Genomic DNA, 24,710 nt, shown 5'->3' with positions numbered 1-24,710 from the left:
GTAGGAATCCACCACTATGAAGAATGTTTTTCCCTGCGCTACCGCTGCCTTATGGGGAAGGAAGGCATGGTAAAAGTTCAATAGTCCCAAGAATGACTGAAGTTCGGGCTTGCTCTTGGGCGCTGGGGCCTCACAAATGGCCCGTACCTTGTCACCGGTTGGATGGACCCCTTCTGCGTCCACCTTAAATCCCAGAAAGTCCACCTGCGGCACTCCCAGTAAACACTTTTCCCGCTTCACCTTGAGGCCCGCCGTCTGGAAACGGTGCAGGACGGAGCGGAGGCGGTCCTCAAATTCCTCTGGTGTGGGCCCGGCGATCAGTACATCATCGAAGAAGGGGGTGACGCCAGGAATCCCTTTAAGGAGAGAGTCCATTAGATTCTGGAATATGCCTGGTGCCACGCTAACGCCAAATTGCAGCCGCTTTACTCTGAATGCCCCTCTGTGCGTCACAATCGTCTGAGCCTCTGCTGTGGCTTCGTCCACAGGCAACTGTTGATACGCTTGGGCCAAGTCCAGTTTGCCAAAGATTTTTGACCCAGCCAGGGTGGCGAGGACATGGCTGACCACTGGCACTGGGTATGCATGGGCCGTGAGAGCCTTGTTTATGGTGCATTTGTAGTCTGCACAGATGCGGACCGAACCGTTAGGCTTGACGGGTGTGACAATTGGAGTTTCCCAGGGGGCGTTGGGCACCGGCTCCAGCACTCCTTGCTCCACGAGCCGGTCCAATTCCTCGTCTATGCGGGGTTTCAGGGCGAACGGGACCCGGCGGGCCTTGTGCCTGATGGGTCGTACAGCGGGGTCTAGCTGTAGGGCAATGGGGGGTCCTGTATATCGTCCCAATGCCCCATCGAAAACCCCTGGAAACTCTTTGCATATGGCGTCCACGTCCACTTGTAAGCTAGTGCGGTTCACCCCGGTAACGGCTAGCCCCAGAGGTCCAAACCATGCCAGTCCCAGTAAGCTAACGTAGGGCCCTTAACTACCAGCAAGTCCAATTGTTGCTTTCGCCCTCGATATTGCACCCTGAAGGTCCCCACCCCCATTGTAGGGACCTTACGTTTCTGGAAGTCCCGGAGGGTGAATGGGGCCGGCCTTAGTTTGGGACCCCCATTAGGGCACAGTTCCCTTAATGTTCGGGCCGAGATTATGGATAGAGTTGAACCCGTGTCCAGCTCCATGCGGCATGGGGCTCCCTCTATCTGTACCTCTATATAAATTTTCTCTGTGCTGGGATGGGGCAACTGGAATACCTGGTAGTCCGTGATCTCCGTCGAGTTGCCTTGGTGCATGGTGCCGTGTGACCTGGGGCTCCTGGGTCGGTCATCTGATGCTTGTCGACGGGTGAGTCGAGCCCGACACACCCGGGCGATGTGTCCCAATTTTCTGCACTGCCTGCACTCTGCGTTGCGGAAACGACAGGTCCTCCTCTCGTGGTTCTCCCCGCAGCTTGCACAGTTCCCTCCTTCTCGTCGAGGCTGCTGTGGTGTGTGTGCTGCTTGAGTGCGCCGCTGTACTCGGTGTACTTCCTCCCTGTCAGATTCGGATTCGTCGGTGAGGTCTTCGTGGTAGACCCTCGGTTGGGATGGCGGGGCCGGTCGTGCCTCTTGCGTTGACCTCTCGGCGGCTTCGGTTGCCAGGGCTTCCTCCAGAGCAATCTGGAACGTGAGGTCTTTTTTGGCGTAGAGGCGTCGTTGCAACATCTCGTCCCTCAGGCCACCGACGAGGCGGTCACGAAGCATGTTCTCCAACTCTGAGAAGTTGCATAACCGGGCGGCTTGGCGGAGGGAGGTCACAAACCCAGTTATGGTTTCCCCCGGGGCTTGCCGCTTTGCGTAGAAGGCATTTCGGCAAGCTACCACCGAGGGCTGTGGTGAAAAGTGCTCCTTCAGCCGTTCCATTATTGTTTTGTAAGAGACGGTAGCGACATCTCTAGGTGCAAGGAGAGCCCGGGCGATTTCAAACGTCTCCTCTCCACAGACGCTGAAGAATGTCGCCCTCTTCATGGCATCGTTGGTGACTTCTTTCGCTTGCAGGAGGAAGTTGAAACGGGCGGCGTACCCTTCCCAGTCTCCTGATGCTGGTTTGAATGGCAAGAAGCTGCTGTCGGTTGCCATTCTGGGTTCCTTGGGTCCTGGAGCTGAAGCCTGGATGCACGGTGCGATGCAGCGGTGCAGCAGGTGGCGGTGCTGCGGTGCAGTGCGTGGTGGCGGTCAGCTCAGCAGGATCCCACCTTCGTCGCCAGTGAAATAAACTCGGAGTCGAGAGTGAATTTCATGCTCTTTATTCAGCTCATATTCATCAAGGAGAAGAAGGGAAGACGAATGGCTCTTTTCCCAAAACCATCTGCTTATATACATTATTTACACAATGGGCCTTGCGTGATTGGCTACTTCAGGGCTACACCCGTGGGCCAATTATATTGTGGATTGACTTCTGCCTGCAGCCTGATTGGCTGCTCCTACAGGCCAATCAGGTAGCAGATTCACTTCTGCCAGCCGCCTGATTGGCTGCTCCAGCAGGCCAATCAGGTTGCGGATTCACTTCCACCTGGAGTTGGATTGGGTAGCTCCCGCTGATTCTGAATCCTATTGTTCTAGGATTCAGCTCAGTACATAACACTGACTGATGTTTGCTCGGTATAACCTTCTGATATGCATTTGATTGGAAGGAGTCGAACCACTGAGCTTCCGATTGGCAAGCCCAAGAGACATATACACAATTAATTATTATTAATCAGAAAAAACATGGCTCACTGGTGCCTGGTTTGTACCACACCACAGTGCCACCCGCATCCCAAGGCAGGGACTGGTAGGAGGACACAGTGTTAAATACAGCTCACCACTGTTGCAAGCTTGACCTACAGACATTAGTAGGTGACCATCTTTATCTCCTGGCCATGGAACGTTTCAGATGCTGATATCTGCAGATCAAGTTGCAGTGCTGCCAAAGGCACCAGGCCACTCTGGAGAAGGATGTCTGTCTGTCTGTCTGTCTGTCTGTCTGTCTGTCTGTCTGTCTCTGTCTGTGGTGGTAGGCTGCTCTTATTATTCTATATTGACAGCAGTGTTTTCTGGGACAGGGCTGGGGAAGGACACAATAGAAGAAATATGGGTGGGGAGAGATAGATTCAGGGCTCGCCCAAGGCATACTGCTGCCTCTGCGCATTGACTGAGCTGGCAGTTGACTCGTACTTCAACACTGGCAATGGCAGAGCATTCTGCACCACATCTGTGATAGAGAACCACATTAGGAGACCCAGGGCAGACTAGGTGGCAACAAACGAGAAGGGCTGTGAGTCTTGGGAGGAACGGCCACCTGTTGTGCTTGTCCTATTCTGCCTAATGAAAGAGACAGAGGGAGATCTGTGACTAAGACCTGCGTAAGTCTTGTCACTGGTACACACATAATTGAATATCCCTGTAACTCCATGGTTACCTAGCCTCTGACCTAGTTCCCATGAGCTTGCCCAGGAGGAAGAAACGGAATCTCACCTTTGGGGAAAAGCAGGAGGCTGCAGAGCCTGGGGGCTACCCAAGCTGCTGATGCTCTCACCACAGGGTCTGGCATAGTGTCTTCTTGCCAGGTCCACAGGCATGATGGATGAACAAGCAAGTGGCAGGGATCATACACTCATTCCTCAATGAGGTGTGAGGGGCAAATCATACCTGGGGCACCAGTACAGTCACCTTCAGCCTCTGTAGCAAAACAGCCACAGCAGCACATGGGGCTACTCCTCTCTACAGGTTTTCTTCTCCAATGTACCTGCTCACACATTGCCCCAGCAGAACACATCTGTGGCTGGTCCTGGGGCCTCGGGGATAATTCCCAACTCTGTCATTACGTTGCAAGGTTAGCCTTTGGCAAGTTGCTGTTTCTCATCCCCAGTCTCCCAGAGATGGACTAATAATGACAACTCACAGATTCACTAAAGGGGGTAAATACTTCTGCACCTTGCAAGAGTTTTATCAGTAATCATTTTCAATATCAACACAAACAGCCACAGAGATCCCATCAGCAACTCTCCCCATTTCTGGGGATCCTTTTCCTCATGGGCACTGAGCAAGCAGCGCTGGATTAATGCAGTGCAGAGGGAATGTGTGGATAAACAAAGCAATGACCATAGGGATTCAGACATACACACAACTAATTATTATTAATCAGAAAAAAAACATGGCCCACTGGTGCCTGGTGCCCCTTGGGACTGGTAGGGTGGAAGGTAGAGAGGTCAACAGAAGGTGGAGACAGAACTAATGACAGAACCAATGTCCTCAGCCCCTGTCCTGCTGAGTTCTACAAGGACAGAGACTGAGAAGGGGGGAGGCTGACAGGCAGTGCCATCCCCTGGACTGGATATGAGCAAGGAGGCAGGCAAATGGGGGCAGGCTAAGGTTGGTGGTCCAGGGTCCCATTTTCCTTAATGGACCAGGCTACATTATATTATACTAGTCTCATTCAGCCCATTAAGAAAACGGGCGCTAGAGGTGTGACAGGGCCGCGGCCTTCCCTCCCTTTCTGCGGTCGGCCGCGGGGGGCGCCGGGAACGCAATTAAACAAAGCGCTCTCCAGTCGTGTCCCGCGGCCGAGCACAGAGAGGGAGGGAAGGCTGCGGCCCCACCGCTCCTCCCACGGGCCAGGTAGGGTTGCCAGGAGGAGGAGGAGGTGGACCAAGATGGCGGCATCGGGCTCCGGGGCTGCTGCCCCGGAGCCCGATGCCGCCATCTTGGCCCGCCACCGCAGGTGAATGGGAGGCAGAGGGTGGGGGGGGAGAGAGCACGTGTGTGTATGTCCCGCCTCTTCGTCCAGTCCCTGTGTCCGTGGGGCACATGTGCATAAGCGCAAACCCAGGGACACAGGGAATACTGGATGCAGAGACACAGGGACTTTGTTATATAGGATTATTTATTTCACAATGTTTATATACTGCTTGATTGTAACGAAACTTCAGCATGGTTAATGAAAAGGTTTTTCCCACCTTACATTCAGATCTCAAATTTTCCACATCAACTTTTGATTTTTTTAAAACATCATCATGAAAATCCTTCAGCATTTTAGTGTGAATGTCTCTTAAAATATTCATTTTCATATGCAGTCTTGCCTAATATACACATTTTTGCAAACCAAATTCCCATAATAGAATGCATTTTCTATGTTATTTTCATGAATATATGCATTTTTGTGCACATTACTTGGTTGGAGAACCACACAGCAAAATATGGAACAGTGTGAATTTCAAAAGATGGCTGTGTTTCGGTCTGCATATTGTTTCAGAAAGTTCACTTTTGAATGCAAACTGAATAGAATTTCTCTCCCATCCCAATGGAATGAACAGGAAAGCTGGAGGGATGTAAATTCTGTGGTCAGGTTTAGTGAAATTTATGGTAGCCAGATGCAAAAGAGAACAGAGCTCCTACTTACACTTTAAATGGTTGTTTAGAAGATGGAATGTGGTATGGGTCAGCTTTTCATCTCACAGTACTGCACAGATGAGCAAAGCTGGACCTGTTGAAATTTCCTCAGCTGTATATCTATTAGAAATACAAGAGAGAGCCCTGCTCTGCTTGGCATCAGGTCACTCTACTGATGAAATTCTAATTGCCTGCTGGTTCTGAAGGACAACAGCATAACTTAATTTGAAAATACATGGATAAGACAACCAGCAATGGAAGAAATAACAAGAAGGAGACACACATGGATCTTAGCTAGATGGACAAAACAAACCAGAGGCGAAGAATGACCCAAGGTGGCCTGTGAACTCATCCCATAAATAACTTAGGAGACTCCACAGAGGAGCTCAGAGGTGGGACAGCGGGGTGTATGTGGAGAAATTCATTTGATTCACATTTCAGTTTGCACCTGCCTAATTCATCCTTCCTGAACATCAATATATGAACTGAAGCACAACTATACTTTGCCATTTTTCTTTGTGCTTCTACAAAAATTGGGATCTTTAATGCCAAGAAAACATACAAATATTTGTGCATCAGGGGCAAGTGTGAAAAGAAGTAAGCTATACAGCAAATTATAAAGCAATGTTTAGGAAAATGTATGTATTGGGCAAAATTTCAGTTAAACTGTGAACATAAGGAGAAAGTTGTACAAAAACACTTAAAAAAATTTGTGGGGCTTAAAGAGAAAAAAATCTGCTGTGAAAATAGGCAGACTGAATTGAAGTTTGGAAAAAATGGGAAATTGAGAGAAACCAAAATTGACAGTTTCATTTATCTGCAGCTCAGAGTATAAGGTGCAACTTTGTTATTTTAAAAGACTAGAAATCCCTAGGATAAAATGATTTGTGTCTGGATGCATTGAATGAAAGAGAAACACTTTAAAGAATCTGGTAGACTGAGATGGGATGCCAGGATATTCGTTTGTTGTTCACTGACAGGCAGATACCTAAATATCTATACATGTGAGACCAGCTATATAGATTACCGAAAAACCTGGAGAGAGGCACGTGTATGCCTGTGTGGTGGAGGGCAAATGTGGCTTCTCCAGGGGACCCACGTGCTCAGTTCATTTCCTCTTTTTGGATCCACAGCTACAAGCAGCTGGAGTTCTAATATGGCTCCATGCCTGGCAGTCTCCCCAACAGCCAGTTGTCATAGCTACAGGAGTTCACAGGAGTCTCTCAAGTTTTTTTAGTGTTAATTTTGAAGGCTTAATTTCATCTCTTCAGCTTCACACATGGAGATCTTGTCCTTGTTCTCCTTTACACCCCGTGTGAGGTAGCTGTGACTGCTTCAGAGCTGCTGGTGGGGGGGGGGGAGATTTTGACTGGAAGTTAGAAGACAATTAGTAGGAGCTGAAACCAATTTGCTTGAAAATATCTCATCAGAGAATTGGTATGCAAAATAGTCACAATATTCTGAATATTCAAATATTTACTGGACTTCCTCTGAACATTTTATATCTGCATACAACACCTGGTTATATTTGATCTGAGTGTTTATTACTGGACAATTTTTGAGAGCCATTGTAGAATGATATTTTATATTTGACAGTTGACATGCAATAGCATTTTAATAGTATTTCTTTATTTGGTGCCAACATCATGTAATGGTTAGAATGTCAAATTAGAATCAGGGAGATGAGGGTTCAAAAGCCCGTTCAGCCATGATGCTGAATACATGGCCATGGGCCATGTATTCTCTCAGAATTACCTCATAATGTTATCACAAGGATGAGGCAATGGGGGAGAATAATGTACACCACCACGAGTTCCTTGGAGGAAGCTTGGGATAAAAATGTGATAAATATTATTTGACCGTATTTGATTATAGCTGACATATGGATATTTGCCTCTATTTGACAGATGCCATGTGGTAGTATTAGTGTTTGACAGTTAACAGCTTCATGAAATTTCATATTTGATACCTGCCAAAATCAAAGCAGTCAGGAAATGCCAAAAGAGTCTCATGTCCTAAAATTATGAGGTAAATTTTCACATTCAGAATTTGAATTATGGTACCCGCTGGGTATGTCATTATTTGCAATCACCTACTCCAGCTATACCCAGGCAAGTTGGGATACCCCACAATATCCCAAGATACCGGTATTAGTGAGCAAGGATCTCACAACTTGCCTGCAAATAATTGCTCAAGTTTTTGTGGTCATCACCCACCTCAGTACTGACCACCCATAATGCTCCTGATTGTCCCACCCTCATGTTGTCTAGAACCAACAGCAGGGACTGAAATACACAGCCTTCAGACCGTTTATTATCCTGCGGTGGATCTACACTCATGGTTTATAATGTTAAGAAAGAGTTAAGGAATGGTTTTCAAAATGTAAGGGTCACATTACATTTTGCTACAAATGCTAAGAATGTGTTGTTAAAATGTGACACCAGAGGGCATTCCAAAGCTACCAGGAACCAGGCAGTAAGAGGAATCTTGGGCAGTTGCAAGGGTAATATGAGAAAAAGCTTCCTTTTCTTCCTCCCTGCCCATTCCTTTTTCCTCGTTTTGCATATTTTGCACTGTGAGCTGCAGGCAGACACTCTCTTATTTTTTTTGCATTTTCCTCTGACCTTCTTGGAGGAAGGGGGGTGATTAATCACCACCACCACCACCACCATCATCATCACTATAGCAACAATAACAACAATAGTTCCATGTTCCCAGAGTCTAAATTCTGAAGCAAAGTTTATTTTCTTTAAAATGTCTTCCCATCCTATCAGGTTCCTTCCAAAGCAGGGATTACTTTGTCATCTATAGCTTCAAATGAAATTACCCCCCCTTCCCCTCTGCATTAAGATTGTATTATATTTTTAATGGTGAGTTAGGTTCAGTGTTGACCTGAAAAGAGTTAACGCTGCCCCATTATAAGAGGACAGGCCTGCAGCTGACAGTCAGCTTTCCATCTCCTGTCAGGCCTCAATATCATGTCAGCCGTTGTCCTGGATATTCATTTAAATAGAAAGATGCAGGTTATTTCCCCCGGGCACTTCACCACGATCTGTGGCCATTGCCTGACAGGTAAATATGCATTAAAATGCCATTCTTCAAGACTATACCTTACCCAGCTTACAACAGCCTCTGTTACCATAATATCTGAGCACCTTAATATATTTTATTTTACCATATTTATGCTCCGGTCCCCCTGCATGAATGAGAAACCAAGATCTAGAAATGAGGCTTGCCAGTCTGCCAGCATTTTCCTGGCCTGACCACAATGACCACTAGTAAAACCACATTTTGTCAGGAAACCCATCCTGGCCTCCAGGAAATCCTCATTTAGCCAAGTTGTACCCAGCTCCCTCAGAATCTGTCTTCGCTCCCCATTGATGCACAGTGCCTGCCCACCTTGTCAGCCTTGAGACCAGCCCAGGGTGCCATCCTGGACTTAAATCAAAGTTCGCACACTCCATGCTATTCCACCAGTCTAGCTTTTCAAATATAATTTCCCTCTTCACATCCTAACATTCCATTCCAGTACGTCCTGCTAGCAGACTATAGCATATGAACATTCATTCAAGCAGTTGCAAGTTACTCCATGAGGTAAGGGTTCTCACACTTGGATCCATGCATAGAGTATGGCGAGGGGCCAGGATCACTCTGAGTGGCCCACCTTGCCTTTCAGCCTCTTTGAATCTGATGGCTCCACCCTTAACTGCCATAGACGGAAGGTATTCTATGGGCATGCAGACAAGTTAGATCCCTGCCGCTTTATAGACCCAACGCACATGCAGCTGAATGTGGATAGGGTTGAGTGCAATTACTGCAAGCCCTTCTCAGAGTAAAACCACAGAAATGAATGCACATGACTAAGTCTTGTTTATTTTTCTCTGAAGACACTGTTGATGGTCAGTTCCAGGGGTGACATACTAGGAATGGGGAATAGTTGACTTGACCTACCATGTCTACCATGTCTTGATCTTACAGTCTAGGGCTGCCTCTGCCCTCAGGGTGGGCAGGTGTCTTTCAGTCACCCACAAAGTCCATGAAGCCATTCAAAAGGTGAGTGGAAGTGTGATCTGGTGCTACCAACAGACGTCAAGTTACTGGGCAAATAATAACTCAGAAATACTCAGCAGCTTGTTTTTTCATTAACTTTTTCATTGTGGTGGGATAAATTCTCACAACTACACTAGAAATCTTCTCCTGGGCTTCATTTAGCTCTCTCCATTTTAGTTATTGTGTGATTCTTCTCAACAGTGTATTCTCTATTGACTCATTCAGTCTAATGTTTTTTTAAAAAAACACCACAAAATCTCCCCATCACTCCATCATATGATGCTTCGCCTCCACCTATTCTGCTCCCCGCCCCGCCCCACTTTCTTCTTCTTTTTACTGCCTCGCAATCTGCAGGGTCTTTCAGTGCTGGCTCTAAATTGTTCTACTTTCCGAACCATGTCAGAAAGCTCAGTGGATATGAGTGGCACCTTATGACCAGGGATGGTGAAATCTGTGGCCCTCCAGGGGGTATTGCACTACAGCTCCCATCATGCCTAGTCACTGGCCAGGCTGGCTGGCGCTGATGAGGGTTAGAGTCTAGCAACATCTAGGTTCCCCATTCCTGCCTTACACAGAGAGTCAGCCCATAGGAACAGGTTAAACTGCCTTTTACTGATTCGGACCCTTGGTCAATTTAACCCTACCCTCCAACATTTCTCCAATGAAAATAGGGACATCCATTATTGTTGTTGTTGTTGTTGTTGTTGTTGTTGTTGTTGTTGTTACCCCCGACTGTGGATTCGAACCGCCAACCTTCTGATCGGCAAGCCCTAGGCTCAGTGGTTTAGACCACAGCGCCACTCGCATCCCCTGTTGTTGTTGTTGTTGTTGTTGTTGTTGTTGTTGTTGTTGTTGTTGTTGTTGTTATATACCCCACCCATGTGACCGGGTTTCCCCAGTCACTCTGGGCAGCTTCCAACACACATAGAAACATAAACATTTTTTTAAAAAACTTCCCTATACAGGGCTGCTTTCAGATGTCTTCTAAAGGTTGTATACCGGTAGTTCCTTATCTCCTTGGTTCTGTTGAATCTTTGTGAGTTTCTTTTCAAACTCACAGGGTGTCTCACGTGCTCCTCTGCATTGTCAAGCCTTTTGTGGAGATAATCACAATGCAATGAACTCACTTCACACCCACGGTTCAGGCAGTAAGGTTCATTGCCGGTTTACATCTTAATGGTTCTGTACCCTCACCCCCCAAAATTAATTAGACTTCACATTTATGCAGAATTGTGTTTTAGCTCTAGAACATGTGGTGCTCCCTATTGCTAAACCACAACTTCTGCCCCAACATTTGTTTATGCATAACCTTGGTAGGCTGTTCCACTGTCAAATTGCCCTTGGGCACAAATAGAAGACACCAAGGTGCATGAGAGTTGCATGTGGTCATTTATATGTATAGGCACAAATTTGGAAATAAAGAATGTAATTTAAAGAGAAGGGAAATGCATATATCACTGTGGTTGAGATGACATCAGGTGACTTGTGTGACTGCTCCTCTTTTCTCTTCTTAAAAGTTCCTTTTATTTAAACTAGACCAGGACTGGGCAGTCCTCAAAGAGAGGGCACCTTCAAAGAGCAGACCATCTTCTGATAACCCTTCAAAATAGAGGATGGTTCTCTGTAACGTAGGTCACTCACATGGCTACCCTAGCATAATGACAGAGCAGGAAATTGTTAATCATTGATTTGAGCCTCTATCAGGGCAAAAGGATAATAATGGCTGCATTCTCATTTCTTGGGACAGTGGAGAGGCACTTGCAGAATTTACTTCTTTAGGGGGGAAGGGAGGCAGCGATATGTCTTAGCCCGACCTTGCAGAAGCTGCCCCCCCTCCTTGTTGTTGAACTAAGATTCCCAAATGGTTTCTTGTTCACTTTTAATACTTTGATGCCTCAAAAGGCAATTTTGAACAAAAAACAAAACAAAAATCTCTCTCTCCACATTGATTATATGGTTAGTGCAGTCGACAGAAGAGGATTGTAACAAGACTTGGCAGTTTGTGGCTTACAACCATCATCTTGTTAGCACATTGCATTACTTGCTAAGGAACCAGAGTCAGCAGCTAAACACCCAAACACCCTGAAGAGTCTGTGATTGGGGGGGGGGAAGGGAAAGGGAAAGGGAGGGTGCTTCACCCCCTACAGAAGGCAGCAGGAAGATGTGTATTCACAGGAGGGACCCTCATGTGTGTACACATCATTTATATGAGGGTACACATCTGGAAAAAAGCAACCACAACCAAACCACATTTGAAAACCAACCCCCAATCCAGGGAGCTAGAACAACCGCCATGGTCTCAGTCACCCCATGGAAAGAGAAAACAGTTGTCCAGATGTCAGTGTGGGCCTTCGGGGACCTGGTTTCAAACTGTATGTGGGCCACATTTTCATGAGAGATACTTGTTAGTCCTTTGCAACAACAGCAATAGATACTTTATTCTTCTTAATTTACTTTTTCTTAATGTACATGACAACTTTTAAAGACAAGTCCTGAGAAGCTTACATGTAAGGCTTAATTTGAAAATCTGGTTAGCTCCAGAATCCAGCTTTCATGTCAGGGTTCAGTTGTATGCCTAGGGTATATAGAAGCACCTCTGAACATGTACAAAGTGTCCTTCATTCAACACAGGAGAGAAGAACGAAAGTGCTTGTTTCTATTTTCAGTTAACCACAGTTTAGCATTACAGTCATACCTCTAGTTGCGTTAGGTTCAGATTGCAGATATTCGGGTTGTGAACACAGCAAATCTGGAAGTGTATACTTCCCGGGTTCGCCGCGCATGCACAGGAGTGCTCTATTGCATCACGCACATGCGCAGAAATGGCACTCTACTTACAGACTTTTTGGGGTGCAAACTGTACGTCTGAACCTTAAACTATGGTTAAACTATGGGTTATAGAAAACATAGGCTTGAAGTTGGCTTGTTTCAATTCATAAATCATTTTTTACACTAACCACATTCATGGTGTCTGAAAGAGACCTGTCATGCCCCAGTCCTCCAAGGATGGCAGCTGCAGATTGACCTCAGCCTCCTTAATCACCTTGTACAGTGGTACCTCTGGTTACAAACTTAATTCATTCCGGAGGTCCGTTCTTAACCTGAGGTACCACTTTAGCTAATGGGGCCTCCCACTGCCACCATGCCGCTGGCACACGATTTGTTCTCATCCTGAGGTAAAGTTATTAACCCGAGGTACCACTGTATTGGGAAACAGCAGAAACGGGATGAGGAGCAGCAAGAGCAATGCTCTGGCATTAGCATGCTGATAAGCTTGGAAGTATATGAGCAGCACCAACAATGCCAGAAGCAGCAGACAAGATCAAATGCTTCTGGCCTCATGCGCTGCTGCTTCTGCCACCATCACCAAATGTGAGGTGAATTCATAAGGAAGATCTTGCACTCCCCACAACTGAGCTCATGTCTTTTATACATGGGACTTGGAACCTTCCAACCAATTCACAAGGAATACAATAAGCCAAAAAAGAGAAGAGAAAAGCTTAGGTAGTTGGAGCCAGGCTGTAATGTAATTTCTGGGCCAACACCAGCATGTGGCATCCTGGGGCAGCTGCTCAGCCCGTGCCCCACAGCAGGACCCATCAGTGTTTGCAGTTGCCCTGGGCCTTCTACACCAGGCAGCCAAGTCTACTGGGCTCCATTTTAATTTTCCATGATGCCTCAGAGCAATCCTACATTGGCTACCACTGCCAAGAAACCCATCAAAGTAAGAGAGGACCCTGCCTGGTTTTCTGTCCTATCGTGTTATTTGTAGTTTAGGAATACCAGTGCTTGGGCCAATAAGAGTTTTGAAGCCTCAGAAGAGCAGTGGTCAGAGACAAACCACATTTGAAGCACAATGAACCACTGGGGAATCATCGTTTGTTAAGGGAGTTGTAGCTTAGTGATGGACAAATTATGGATCCCAGGATTCTGCAGTGGGAAGCCCTGTGCTTTAAATGATGTGAATGTGACTGGATGAATCCTTTGTAATAAAATACTATGAGGAGAAAAGATGAAGAAATCCAACCTGCCTCAGGGTGGGAGGGTTATACTCAATGGCACTATCCAGATGTGTAAAACTTATTATATGTGGCTTTCCTTTCCTTTTTCCCCTTTCAGTTGGGATAGGAAGAATAATCCAGAACCGTGGAATAAACTGAGTCCTAATGAACAGTACAAGGTATGTGGGAGGTTACATGTTTTGATCACCCCAGCTAAAAACAAGAGAATGAAGAAAATGTCCAATTGGACCATGTCAAATGTAGGGTGGAGTGGGAAGAGTCAGAACCCTGGAAAGGCTGGGGAGTGGGAATTGAGGGATTACACCTCATGCCATAGTAATTTCAATGGGGCAAAGAGAGCAAATCATCATTCATCAGCAACACCTTCTGAAGAAGTGTGCATGCACACGAAAGCTCATACCAACATAAAAACTTAGTTGGTCTTTAAGGTGCTGCTGGAAGGAATTTTTTTATTTTGTTTCGACTACGGCAGACCAACACAGCTACCTACCTGTAACCTTCTTCCATAGTTCTTGGCTGTCTCCACGGACTACAAAACCCTGAAGAAAGACCGCCCAGACTTCTGAGGGTGCCAAGGCCATCTTCCAGCTCCTGCCATGTCCAGGGAAGAACCACTTGCTGCTCTGCACAGCCACATCTTCTGCTCTCACATTGAGTCTTTAATCATCTTTCACTTAAATTGTGTACAGGCCTTACAATTGCACACATGCCTCTGCTTCCTGCCTCCCTATGTATTGATTCGCTGGTGCCACACTACAAATGACCAATAAAATATCTACAGCCCATTCAGCAGAAGCAAAGCAAAATATTAGCCCATTCTTTCTCTAGGAAATGCCTTGGATAACAAACAGCTCTTTTATTAAAAGAGGTGGAGGGAGAAAATGAGAAGGAATGGAACAAAGTGTGTTCCCTTTGGGTCCAAAGAGGCTTCTTGGTTCAGTGTTTTCCAGCCCCTTCCTGTGAATATCCCTGCTGAACCTAATTTGCTGCATTTCCTGTCTCCCACGCTCAACTGTATTATTCCCACAGAGAAAGGACAGCACCAAATAATAGACCCCAGAGTCGGTCATGCTTACCGACGCCTTAGGGGAGGTGCCCTCTATAAGACAGGCAACTCCTGGTTTGGAGGAACTGGCTTGGTGGGAGAAGGCTCATTAGGAATGCTTCAACACAAGTTGTAAATGTTATAGGACACTTTGATGGGACCAATATGGGATCCATCAGCAGTTGGTGGAGTTAGGTACTGTGGTGTAAGTCTAGACAATGGGCTGCTCTACCTATGTATCAAAGTATAATTATATAGGTATTTGCATGCATATATATATATATGTTAATTTATTCTTTTTTTGTTTTTCACACAGTTATTTGGGTATACAACGTTATATAAATATAAGTATACTATGCATGCATCCATGCAACTAGCCATATATGGAAACTACTTATCCTATATAATAAAGTCCCTGTGTCTCTGCGTCCAGATTCCCTGTGTCCCTTTGTCCGTGCTAATGCGCATGTGCCCCACGGACACAGGGACTGGACGAAGAGGCACAGACGTGCGCGCGTTCTCTCCCTCAACCCTCTTCCTCCCATTCCCCTGCAGCGGCGGACCAAGATGGCGGCCCCGGAACCCGATGCCGCCATCTTGGTCTGCCGCCTCCGCCTCCTGACAACCCTACCTGGCCCGTGGGAGGAGCGGCGAGGCCGCGGCCTTCCCTCCCTCTCTGCGCTTGGCCGCGGGACATGACGGGAGAGTGCTTTGTTTAATTGCATTCCTGGCGCGCCCCATGGCCGAGCGCAGAAAGGGAGGGAAGGCCGCGGCCCCGTCACACCTCTAGCGCCCGTTTTCTTAACGGGCTGAATGAGACTAGTATAGTATAATATGTGAATAACCAGGCTTTTGTTTCATTTGAGCCAGAAAAATCTGTTTTCTGTGCCAGATTTTGTTTCAAAATTCCAGCCCTGGAATATGCAAAGTAGTCACAAAGACTGTAGACTAGAGCATCTGTAGAGTGGATTTCATTTACCAAGTAACCACAGCCCATTTCTACACATGTGGATTAAGCAGAAATAAGTCCCAGTTTTTGTATTCAGCCAAATTAAGCCCTAGCATTTCCTCTCTTCTCTCTCATGTTTCTCTGTGTGTATATGAACACAGTGTGCACAACGCAAATACACACTATGAGTTTTAGCCAATGCAGTGCTAAATAAGCTGTTATGTACACTTGTACAATGGAATGGGGGTGTTTCCCCAACCCTCTGGAGCAGATTTGGGGAGGGTGCAGGGCACAGTGAGAGGAGAGAGCGGAATGTACTGTTGCACAAGCATAAAGCCAACCACTCACTAATGGAATGAGTGCACTGGATACTGCCTCATATGCATAAGAACAGCAGTCTTGTATACATACATGAATGCAGAACTACATACCTGAATGGTAAATGCCTTTGGAGGTTGTTTATGTGTGTATGTGTAAGAATTAAGCATTTGAGCGATAATAATTTGTGCAATGATGGGTGAGTATTGTTTTTGGCAGATGCTGCCTCTCCAGCCAAAATCCAGAAAGCCAAAGTCCACCCTCATTCAAAGAAGCCCAGAGAGAAGTTTCAGTCTTGTACCAGCTGGATTAGCCTGAGAGTGATTTGCCAAAGACCATCCAAGTAGCCCTTTAACTGAGCAGGAATTTGAATACGGATTTTATAAGGCAAATGCAAGCAGTCTGGCACTTGTTCTGAACCACTCATGTGACAGAAGAAGCACAAACATAATACAAGTGCAAAATAAAGGTGATTCCAACCTCTAGAAGCAACTGTGAAGAAAGTGTTTTGAAAGAGTGCTTCCAGATGAGGCATCAATATTACAAATGTTTTGTTGAGGTATTGCAAATAGGTGGCAAGAAGGTTTTTAAAACTCATTATCTGGGGGAAATTCCAGGCTAGCATCTTGACGCCAATGACATTGTGCGGATGTGGAAAAAAACCCCAAACAAAACTTGCATGCATGAGCAACACTGATCAACAATAAAACACCCATCTGGAAGCACCCTTAGGGCACTTGGAGACTGTTGCTATTATAAGATGGGATTCAGTCACATAGCAGAAAATTCAGGTTATGAAATTAAGGCTGAGTTGGAAGTCTTTGCACAACAAACCAACTTCCCCCAAAGACTGGACTTTTTGCAACAAGCAAGGTGTCAGTAAAAAGCACTGGAAAGTGTGGAATGACACTTGGGGCAACACCAACAACCTCCCCACAAAGAAATTGGAATGAAGGCTCAATAAATAGCCAATGCCATCTATACGTTCCCTGCAAACAGGACAAATGCTTGGTAAACAGGACATCTGAAAGCTACTTTAGTTTTCTGTGGTATATGTTCACCACAAACACATACACAAACACATACACATATAAATATTTGCTTTGGGCCACTGACGCCTCCAGTTAAACTGGGGTTCTGGATTTTTGAAACAAATATAAGAACCTGCACAGCCTGTTTACCAAAGTGGGACGTGAGCATACAGACCAAAAGCAGAAATTCTCTTCTTTCAAGCAGCTGTTTAACTCTCTGCAAAAAGTGCTGCCTGCCTCCCTTCTATGTTCTTTGGTTTGGCTCCAAGAAAAAACAAACAAATACAGACCAGATCTGAGAACAGGACGTGCTACTGTGCAGACAGCTACTGGAAGCACTGCAGATGCTAATGCGCCTTTTTGAAGACACATAACAGCTGCCACCTGTATTCCACACCCACCATACATTTAAAGTACTGCTATGCCACCATTAACAATCATGGCTTACCCCAAAGAATGATCAGAACTGTAGTTTTTTAAAAAGGTGCAGGGAATTGCATCTCTGTGAGGGGTCCCCTAACAACTCTCAGCTCCATTAACAAACTGTTGGTGCAGGAAAAAATTATTATATAGAAAGGAGAAATCCTGGATGCCAGGATACAGGTTTGAGACAAGAACTCTTTGGTGAGAGAACCCCAGAAGAGATTTAAGATCATAAAATATGCAGCAAAGCAAAGAATGGAAATATAGGCTGTTAGACCTTTAAAATATGTCTGTATGAGTTCCAAAACTTTCCTCTTACCCCAGCATTCATGTTTGGTATGTTAAAAATGATTCACTTACAAACTCTACAAAGATCAGATCCATGTGCTTTTAGATAAAGTTGCACAGGTAGTAAAACTTGGCTTAGTTATACAGTGGTGATAGTTCCTAAATTATTGATATAGGAACTCAATGGTGGCTTGTTAGGGCCATGTGGGCTGAGCTTGGAGCAAGCAGCTCAGACCTCATACACTGAGCTTCTCAGGTAGACTGGGAGAGATCAAACGCTTGATTACCTAATACCTCCTAAGGTGAGCTAAGCCTGGCAGGACAGCTTACTCAATGGTCTTAACCCTTTTGTGCATTAATTAGACTTAAGCATATTGATTATATGTCGCTGATTATCCCACAAACTATACTTTCCAGGATTCTTGGGGGGACGGGGGACATGAATGTTAAAGTGGTATTAAAATGCTTCAGATGCATGGTGTGGATGTGACCACAATTTGCTCTTCCTTTAAAGCAGTTGGGGGAAATGAGGCTCTGCTTTTAGTCAGAGCAGGAGCCTTGAGGGAGCCTAAAACATTTTGGGAAAGGGCAATTTTACCAGGAAAACAATCCACCACCACTCCAGCTGTTTTAAAGTGGGGGCAGGGAGCGAGAATGTCAGGAGAAGCAATCACAGATCTTCTGCATCATTTCTGTTTTGGTCCTCAGCAGAACGGATGAGCATTACCAGGTTCTTTTTATTTTAAAAAAACACACCAGTTGCTTTCATCCATGCTCCACATTGTGAAAGCTCTAAAAAGGATGGTTGGGAAGAGAGTGGGAAACACCGCTGTCTAATGGCTCTGCAGTCACCTGCGGTTTCCTCTTGCTCCCCAAATCTATTGTTTCATCCAGCCCTCTAGGAGCAGATTACTGTTCTGCTTGAACTGTGGAGACAAATACAACAGTCACTATTATTAGTGGCTGCCGCCGCCCTCCACCCTCCTCTCCTCTCCTCCCCACTCTCCACCACTCGCTGCACCCAAACAAAGCCACATAGGCCTGAGGCAAAATCCAATCACATTGAACAAATCCAATTTGCAGTAGCAGCTAATAGAGTTTGTTGCTGGTTTAAGCGATGGCAGCGTCAGAAACGCTCTGAAAAGCATCCAGCCTTCAGGCGAAGCAGAGAAAGAAGGGAGCGAGTGGGAAACTGGCCTGGCCAAGCCTAGCTTTGTCTCCCCCCCTTCCCTTTAACTTCTCCCTTCCCCGCCCCACCAAAGGGGCACAATTTTTTCCTAGAGAATTGTTTGATTGCACCTCCCTAACAGTTCCAGGTATGGCTGAGGCAACCATAGCGATGGAGGGCTGGGTGGTGGAAGACAAGGGTGTCACATAGTCTGCACTTCAGGTTTCCATTTCAGATCTGCCACTCAGGTCCAGGATGCTGAGCCGATTGTAATGACTCAGTGTAGCCCAGAAGTGGACTACTTCTTTTTCTTCTTCGGCATAAGTTTGTATCCCATGAATATGGTCTTAACAGTGTGTCCGTAGGTGACTGTGGAGGCCAATTCTGGATCCACACATCCTTCCACAGTGGGGACATAGGTTTCCGGGCAGGAGTTGTTCACTGTAAGGGTTTGCCAAATGTGTCTTCCTCTTAGCTCGTTTCTCCCTTTTGTCCTGAGTTTGTGCTTCCTCAAAGTCCATGACGCCTTTGGTTGAGGCTATTCTCCAATTGGAGTGCTTGCAGGCCAGTGTTTCCCAGATGTTGGTGTTTATAGTACATTTCCTTGAGAGAGTCCTTAAACCTCTTTTGTTGTCCACCAGCATTATGCTTTCCATTTTTAAGTTCGGAATAGAGTAGTAGCTTTGGAATACGATAATCAGGTATCTGAACATGACCAGTCCAATTAAGTTTATGTTGAAGAATCATTTCTTCGACACTGGTGATCTTTGCTTCTTCCAGTACACTGACATTAGTTTGCCTGTCTTCCCCCCTCCCCCCAAAAAAATAGTTTGCCTGTCTTCCCGAGTGATATGGCATATTTTTTTTTTGAAGAAACAGTTGATGGAATCTTTCAAGGAGTTGGAGATGGCATTTATAAGTGGTCCGTGTTTTACAAGCATACCGTAATCTTGGCAGTACAGTAGCTTTGTAAACAAGCATTTTGGTTCCCCTGCAAATGTCCCAGTCCGCAAACACTCTGCCCTTCAAGTGGGAGAAAGCTGCACTTGCAGAGCTCAGGCGATGCTGGATTTCGGCATCAATGTCGGCCCCTGTGGAAAGATAACTGCCTAGGTAGGGAAAATGATCAACATTTTCCAACGTTACACCATTAAGTTGGATTCCGGTGCACCTGCATCTCAAGAACCCCCTTGGCCTGATTTCATGCAAGTGTGGAGAGCCCTAAGGACAGTGAGGATCCTAGACATTTTGTTGCCTGAGACCAAAGACAGGATGGACCCCCTCCCCATTTCACATACAGAGGTCAAATGGACAGACCACCTTTAACTGGGAAAGGGCCATAGCTCAGTGGCAGAGCATCTGCTTTGCATCCACAAGGTCTCAGGTTCAATCCCTGGCATCTCCAGGTAGGACTGAGGCTCCTGACTGAAATCGTGGGGTGTTGCTGCTGACAGTCAGTGCAGACAGTACTGAGCTTGATGAACTTATGGCTTATATTTGTATAAGGCAGCTGTTACTATTAGGACTCAGTCATTCTGCTGTGCTTTCACATCTGGAGTGAGCTAATTGCACTAAACACAGAGAGGCAGCAAAAGTATCTGCCCTCAGAGGAAACTGCCCATTTAAGGCACAGGGCTTTCCCCGAACTACAGTTTGTTAAGGGTGCTGAGAATTAGAGCCAGTGAAGGGTGAAGCACAGTTCCTGGGATTCTTTGGAGGAAGAACTCCTCAGAATGCTGATCCTTACGTAGTGAAAGTACCCCCATCCACACATATAAGAGGAAGGTACAGTATTTGTAAGCTTGCAGAAGTAAAAAAAACCTCTCAAGTTAATGCCTAAAGGTGGGGACCCAAAAAACAGTCCAATGAGGACTGAGCATATTAGTGGTTGTGCAACTGGTGTTTGGGGAAAGGAAATGGAATGGAGTATCCTGAAAGATGATATGCCTGGCTGGCAACCTTCACAGAAGCACTTCACACTGCAGTATTTTGCTGTCAGCCCCACCAGCTCTGGTGTAGGTGTACCTTCTGTTTTAATTCCAAGAGAACAGTGTGCCTGAGAAAGGATGCTTTAACAGCAGCAAAATGGGGCTCAATCTCAGATTCTCTAGTCCTGGCTGATTTAAGAAGACTGTTCCCCAAAGTACATGGGTGAGAAAGGAAGGCAAAGAGGCCAGTCAGCGAAGGAAAAAGCTGCAGCTGAATCCTCTTTCTCCAAGACCATTAAAGAAAGAAGTCTGTTCTCCAGGTTGCAACCTAGCAACCTTACAAGCCACGATTCTACATTATTGCTGTAGATGTCCAGGCTGCTCTACCTCTTCATTTGAATCTGAAATCTTGCCTCCCCGTTCATTTTTCATGCAGTCGATTTCACTCAAGGGGCAGAATATGTACATTTGTTTGCTGGGGTCTGTCTCCTAAACAATGTTATATTGCCAATTAGGATAAACATCATTAAAGGCTACATTTCCTGGATCAATACTGCAAAAAACTTTACCATCTCTGCAACCTGATTTAAGGACAAGCTTTTCAAAGCCACGGGGTGTCATGTCAAAGCAGAGCCCCTTGTAATATTTTGGCATCTCCGTAATAACTTCAGCTCCTTGCAGTGCTTGAGCATCAGGTATGCGTTTGACAAGCCTCTGCAACAGGTTACATGAAAAATCAATGTTTGAGCTTAAGATTAACAGTGCCAGCAGCATAAATATACCACCTCAAGACATAAAATGTGGCAGTGCTAAGCACCTTCGTGCAATTGCCCTTTATTTCTTCATTGAAGGAGCCACCAACCCTTTTGGACCAAGATGCACATTTTGAGAGCAGTGCCAGATTAAACCCTGTGAGGTTTCTCATGCTCTCACTCTAGTGGGATGACATTGAACGAAGAAAGCTTGACTTGATCCGTTGTCACGGGGGCAGCAGTCACAAAATGGCTCTCATAGGTGTGTGGCGTAATGCAAAATTAGAGAAAGTACCATCACAGTGAATATTTCCCCATAATTATATTTCCACATAAGGCTTAAACTGTTGAATTTCTGCCCGGGAAACTCTACATCTAGAAAATACGCTGAGGAACCTGAGTCAATGAGGGCTCACAACTGCACCCTGTGCCCGTCTGGGAACTGTGGCACCGTGAGTCTAGGAATAGCCAGCAGTGGAGGCGGCCCTGCAACTTGCTCCTTTTGCAGTGCTGGCCCCTCACAGGAATGGAACATTAGGAAACTCTGTAGGTAGAATGAATTTGGCAGTATAATGGGTGCATATTGCTCTTTTGCATAAGACACACACATTTGTCGGATGTTGGATTTCAAACACACACACACACACACACACACACACACACACACACACACACACCTAGACCTGATTCTTGAGGGCCTCTTATCTTTGGGGAAATGTGCATGTGTGCTTAATTTTGCTGGTCCAGTGTGCTCCTCCCCACCCAAAAGAGAGTGAATGTGTTTATCTACAGTAACATGCTTCCACCTACCAGGAATGTCACTACAGCTAACCATAGTACACCCACTAATCTCCTGTGTTTACATGTGTGCATCATTGTATGTTGGGAAGAACCACACAAAAATAAGCTTAAAACCAAACTACATGATCAAAAGCAAGCAGTGGCAGAGGGAAACTGAACAAGAACAAATTGAAGTTAAAGCAGGATCCATTCAAATGAAAAATAAGGCACCAATTGTCACCAGTGAGAGCAATTAATCATCAGGACAAACTGCCATTGGCTGGAGGAAGCAAAAAGAGAATAGTTCCCCATAACTTAAAGCCTTCTGGTGAATTATAGACTCCTTCCATAAAACTAGATACAAATGTAGTAAGTTGATTTAGTAATAAGCAGAAGGAATTCCCAAGCATGTAGGAGAAGGAAAGGGAGACAAGACTGTCTCAAGGGGATTATTTGCCATTTTGACCATTAATCTAAAAGATGAGGAGAAAATTGGGGGGGGGGGGTAGGCAGGAAACAAGAACAGTGCTGCCAAGTGATGCTCCCAGTCATGCAATTTGTGTTGTATTCCAAATTTTATATGCAGATTCCTCCCCCCCCCAGGGCAAATGTTTGCAACACACACACACACACACACACACACACACACACAGAGAGAGAGAGAGAGAGAGAGAGAGAGAGAGAGAGAGAGAGAGAGAGAGAGAGAGACCCTATTGGTGACCCTATTCCATCAAAGATCCCATTGCGCAGGGCCAGGGAAGAGTCACGTTTAGGAATGCAGCAAGCATTGGCCCAGAAACATGCTTTTCTATAACACTATAGAAATGAAACTCTCCCTCTCACCGCATGTCATCGCTCCTGCATTTGTGGACATGCATGTGCACACAAACTGTGCCCCAAGGACAAATAATAGATGGCTAGAGATTGCTACTTCCCCAGGGAGACATGCAGGAGCAACTGCCCTGCCTTCTAGCGCAAGCCCTCCAGATGTTGGACTCCAATTCCCATCAGCCCAAGCTGGCGAGGGATGTTGGGAGCTGTAGTTCAATAACACCTGGAGGGCTGCTGCAAGCTTCCCCATTCATCTTCTGGGTTGTTCAGAGACACCGCTGTCAGACTTAAAGAAGCTCGTGTTCACCGTCCTTCATCCAAATAAAATCTAGTTTAGTAGATTCATGTAGTGAGCACTCTCCACAATAAACATCCCTTTACAGAAGGCAGAGGCAGCATGCAGAAGCCTAATTCTGAGAAACAGAAAATATGCAGGAGTTGGGAGTTAAGTTTGCAGCTTTTAAAGGGTTGCATGTGAGAATATTCTGCAGTTCTCCTCTATGAGTATGTTATCAGTTCCTTTCCTGTCTGTAGTGGATGGGAAGAGCGGGGTCCATTTACCATGTAAAATCCTATCATTAAGCCACATGGTCAGAACAAATACCTAAACCACACTTCTTCACCCAACCAGAAATGGAGGAAAGCAGACAGTGATTTAGGATAATGTAGAAGACCAGCTGGGACACGGGTGGTGTTGTGGTCTAAACCACAGAGCCTAGGCTAGGGTTTGCCAATCAGAAGGTCAGCGGTTCGAATCCCCGCAATGGGATGAGCTCCTGTTGCTCGGTCCCAGCTCCTGCCCACCTAGCAGTTCGAAAGCACGTCAAAGGGCAAGTAGATAAATAGGCACTGCTCTGACGGGAAGGTAAACGGCATTTCCGTGCGCTGCTCTGGGTTCGCCAGAAGCAGCCAGGCCACATGACCTGGAAAAACTGTCTGCGGACAAACGCCAGCTCCCTTACCCAGTAAAGCGAGATGAGCGCCGCAACCCCAAAGTCGTCTGCGACTGGACCTAACAGTCAGGGGTCCCTTTACCTTTACCTTAGAAGACCAGCTTACCAAGTAGTAAAGTTACCTACATTCACATTTTTGGGGGCTGGGGGGCTGGATGTGCTCCTGTTTAATAAAACAGGGCCGATCCATGAATCCATTTTTCACACAATAAACCTACAGCAAGTAGATATTTCATGAAATATTGACACTGTGAAAGCAGCCTTACATACGGTATGCCCTAACAAGGAGACCACAAACCACTTGGATGCCAAGGTTGCATCTCTGGGTCCTGTGGGGAGCATTGACAGAACCACTTCCCCACAGCAGAATTTCAGGGAACAAGCAAGTCATGTTGTCTTCACCATGTCAAAGGAAATGACTCCTCTCTGTGCTCTCACTGGGCAACCCAATGTTAAAGCTCTATAATTAACAGGAAAAGTGCTGTTTACATAGTCAAGCACACAGACTCTGAATCGGGAGGTAGCATGCAGCCATCATGACCAGAAGCCACCGAGAGCCTTGTCCTCCATGAACTTGTCCAATCTCCTTTTAAAGTCGTCTGAGCCGACCCCCAGGATAAAAGGCACAGGCCTCTGAGCAGCAGGTGCTGAAGAACAGCAGCAGGAGAGAGTGACTGGTCTCAGGTCCTGCTTTGAGCCTCCCAGAGGCACTCGGTTGGCCACTGGGAGAAAAGTATGCAAGGCTCTTCTTAGAATCTCAC

At 46.0% G+C, this 24,710-nt stretch overlaps 1 protein-coding gene across 1 annotated transcript in view; it reads left to right on the top strand.

Moving 5' to 3' along the window:
- Window positions 1-14,278, top strand: part of COXFA4L2 (cytochrome c oxidase hypoxia associated subunit FA4L2) — a 42,151-nt gene extending 27,873 nt beyond the window's left edge. Inside the window, exons 3-4 of the mRNA XM_035102167.3 lie at window positions 13,581-13,641; window positions 13,993-14,278. Of these exons, the coding sequence (XP_034958058.3) occupies window positions 13,581-13,641; window positions 13,993-14,049 (118 nt within the window). The 3' untranslated portion in view covers window positions 14,050-14,278. The remainder of the gene's footprint in view (window positions 1-13,580; window positions 13,642-13,992) is intronic.
- The last annotated feature ends 10,432 nt before the right edge of the window (window positions 14,279-24,710 follow it).

The sequence above is a fragment of the Zootoca vivipara genome, chromosome 2 (genome assembly GCF_965207765.1).
Source record: "Zootoca vivipara chromosome 2, rZooViv2.hap1.1, whole genome shotgun sequence".
NCBI lineage: Eukaryota > Metazoa > Chordata > Lepidosauria > Squamata > Lacertidae > Zootoca > Zootoca vivipara.
This window is presented reverse-complemented; position numbering and strand designations above follow the sequence as displayed.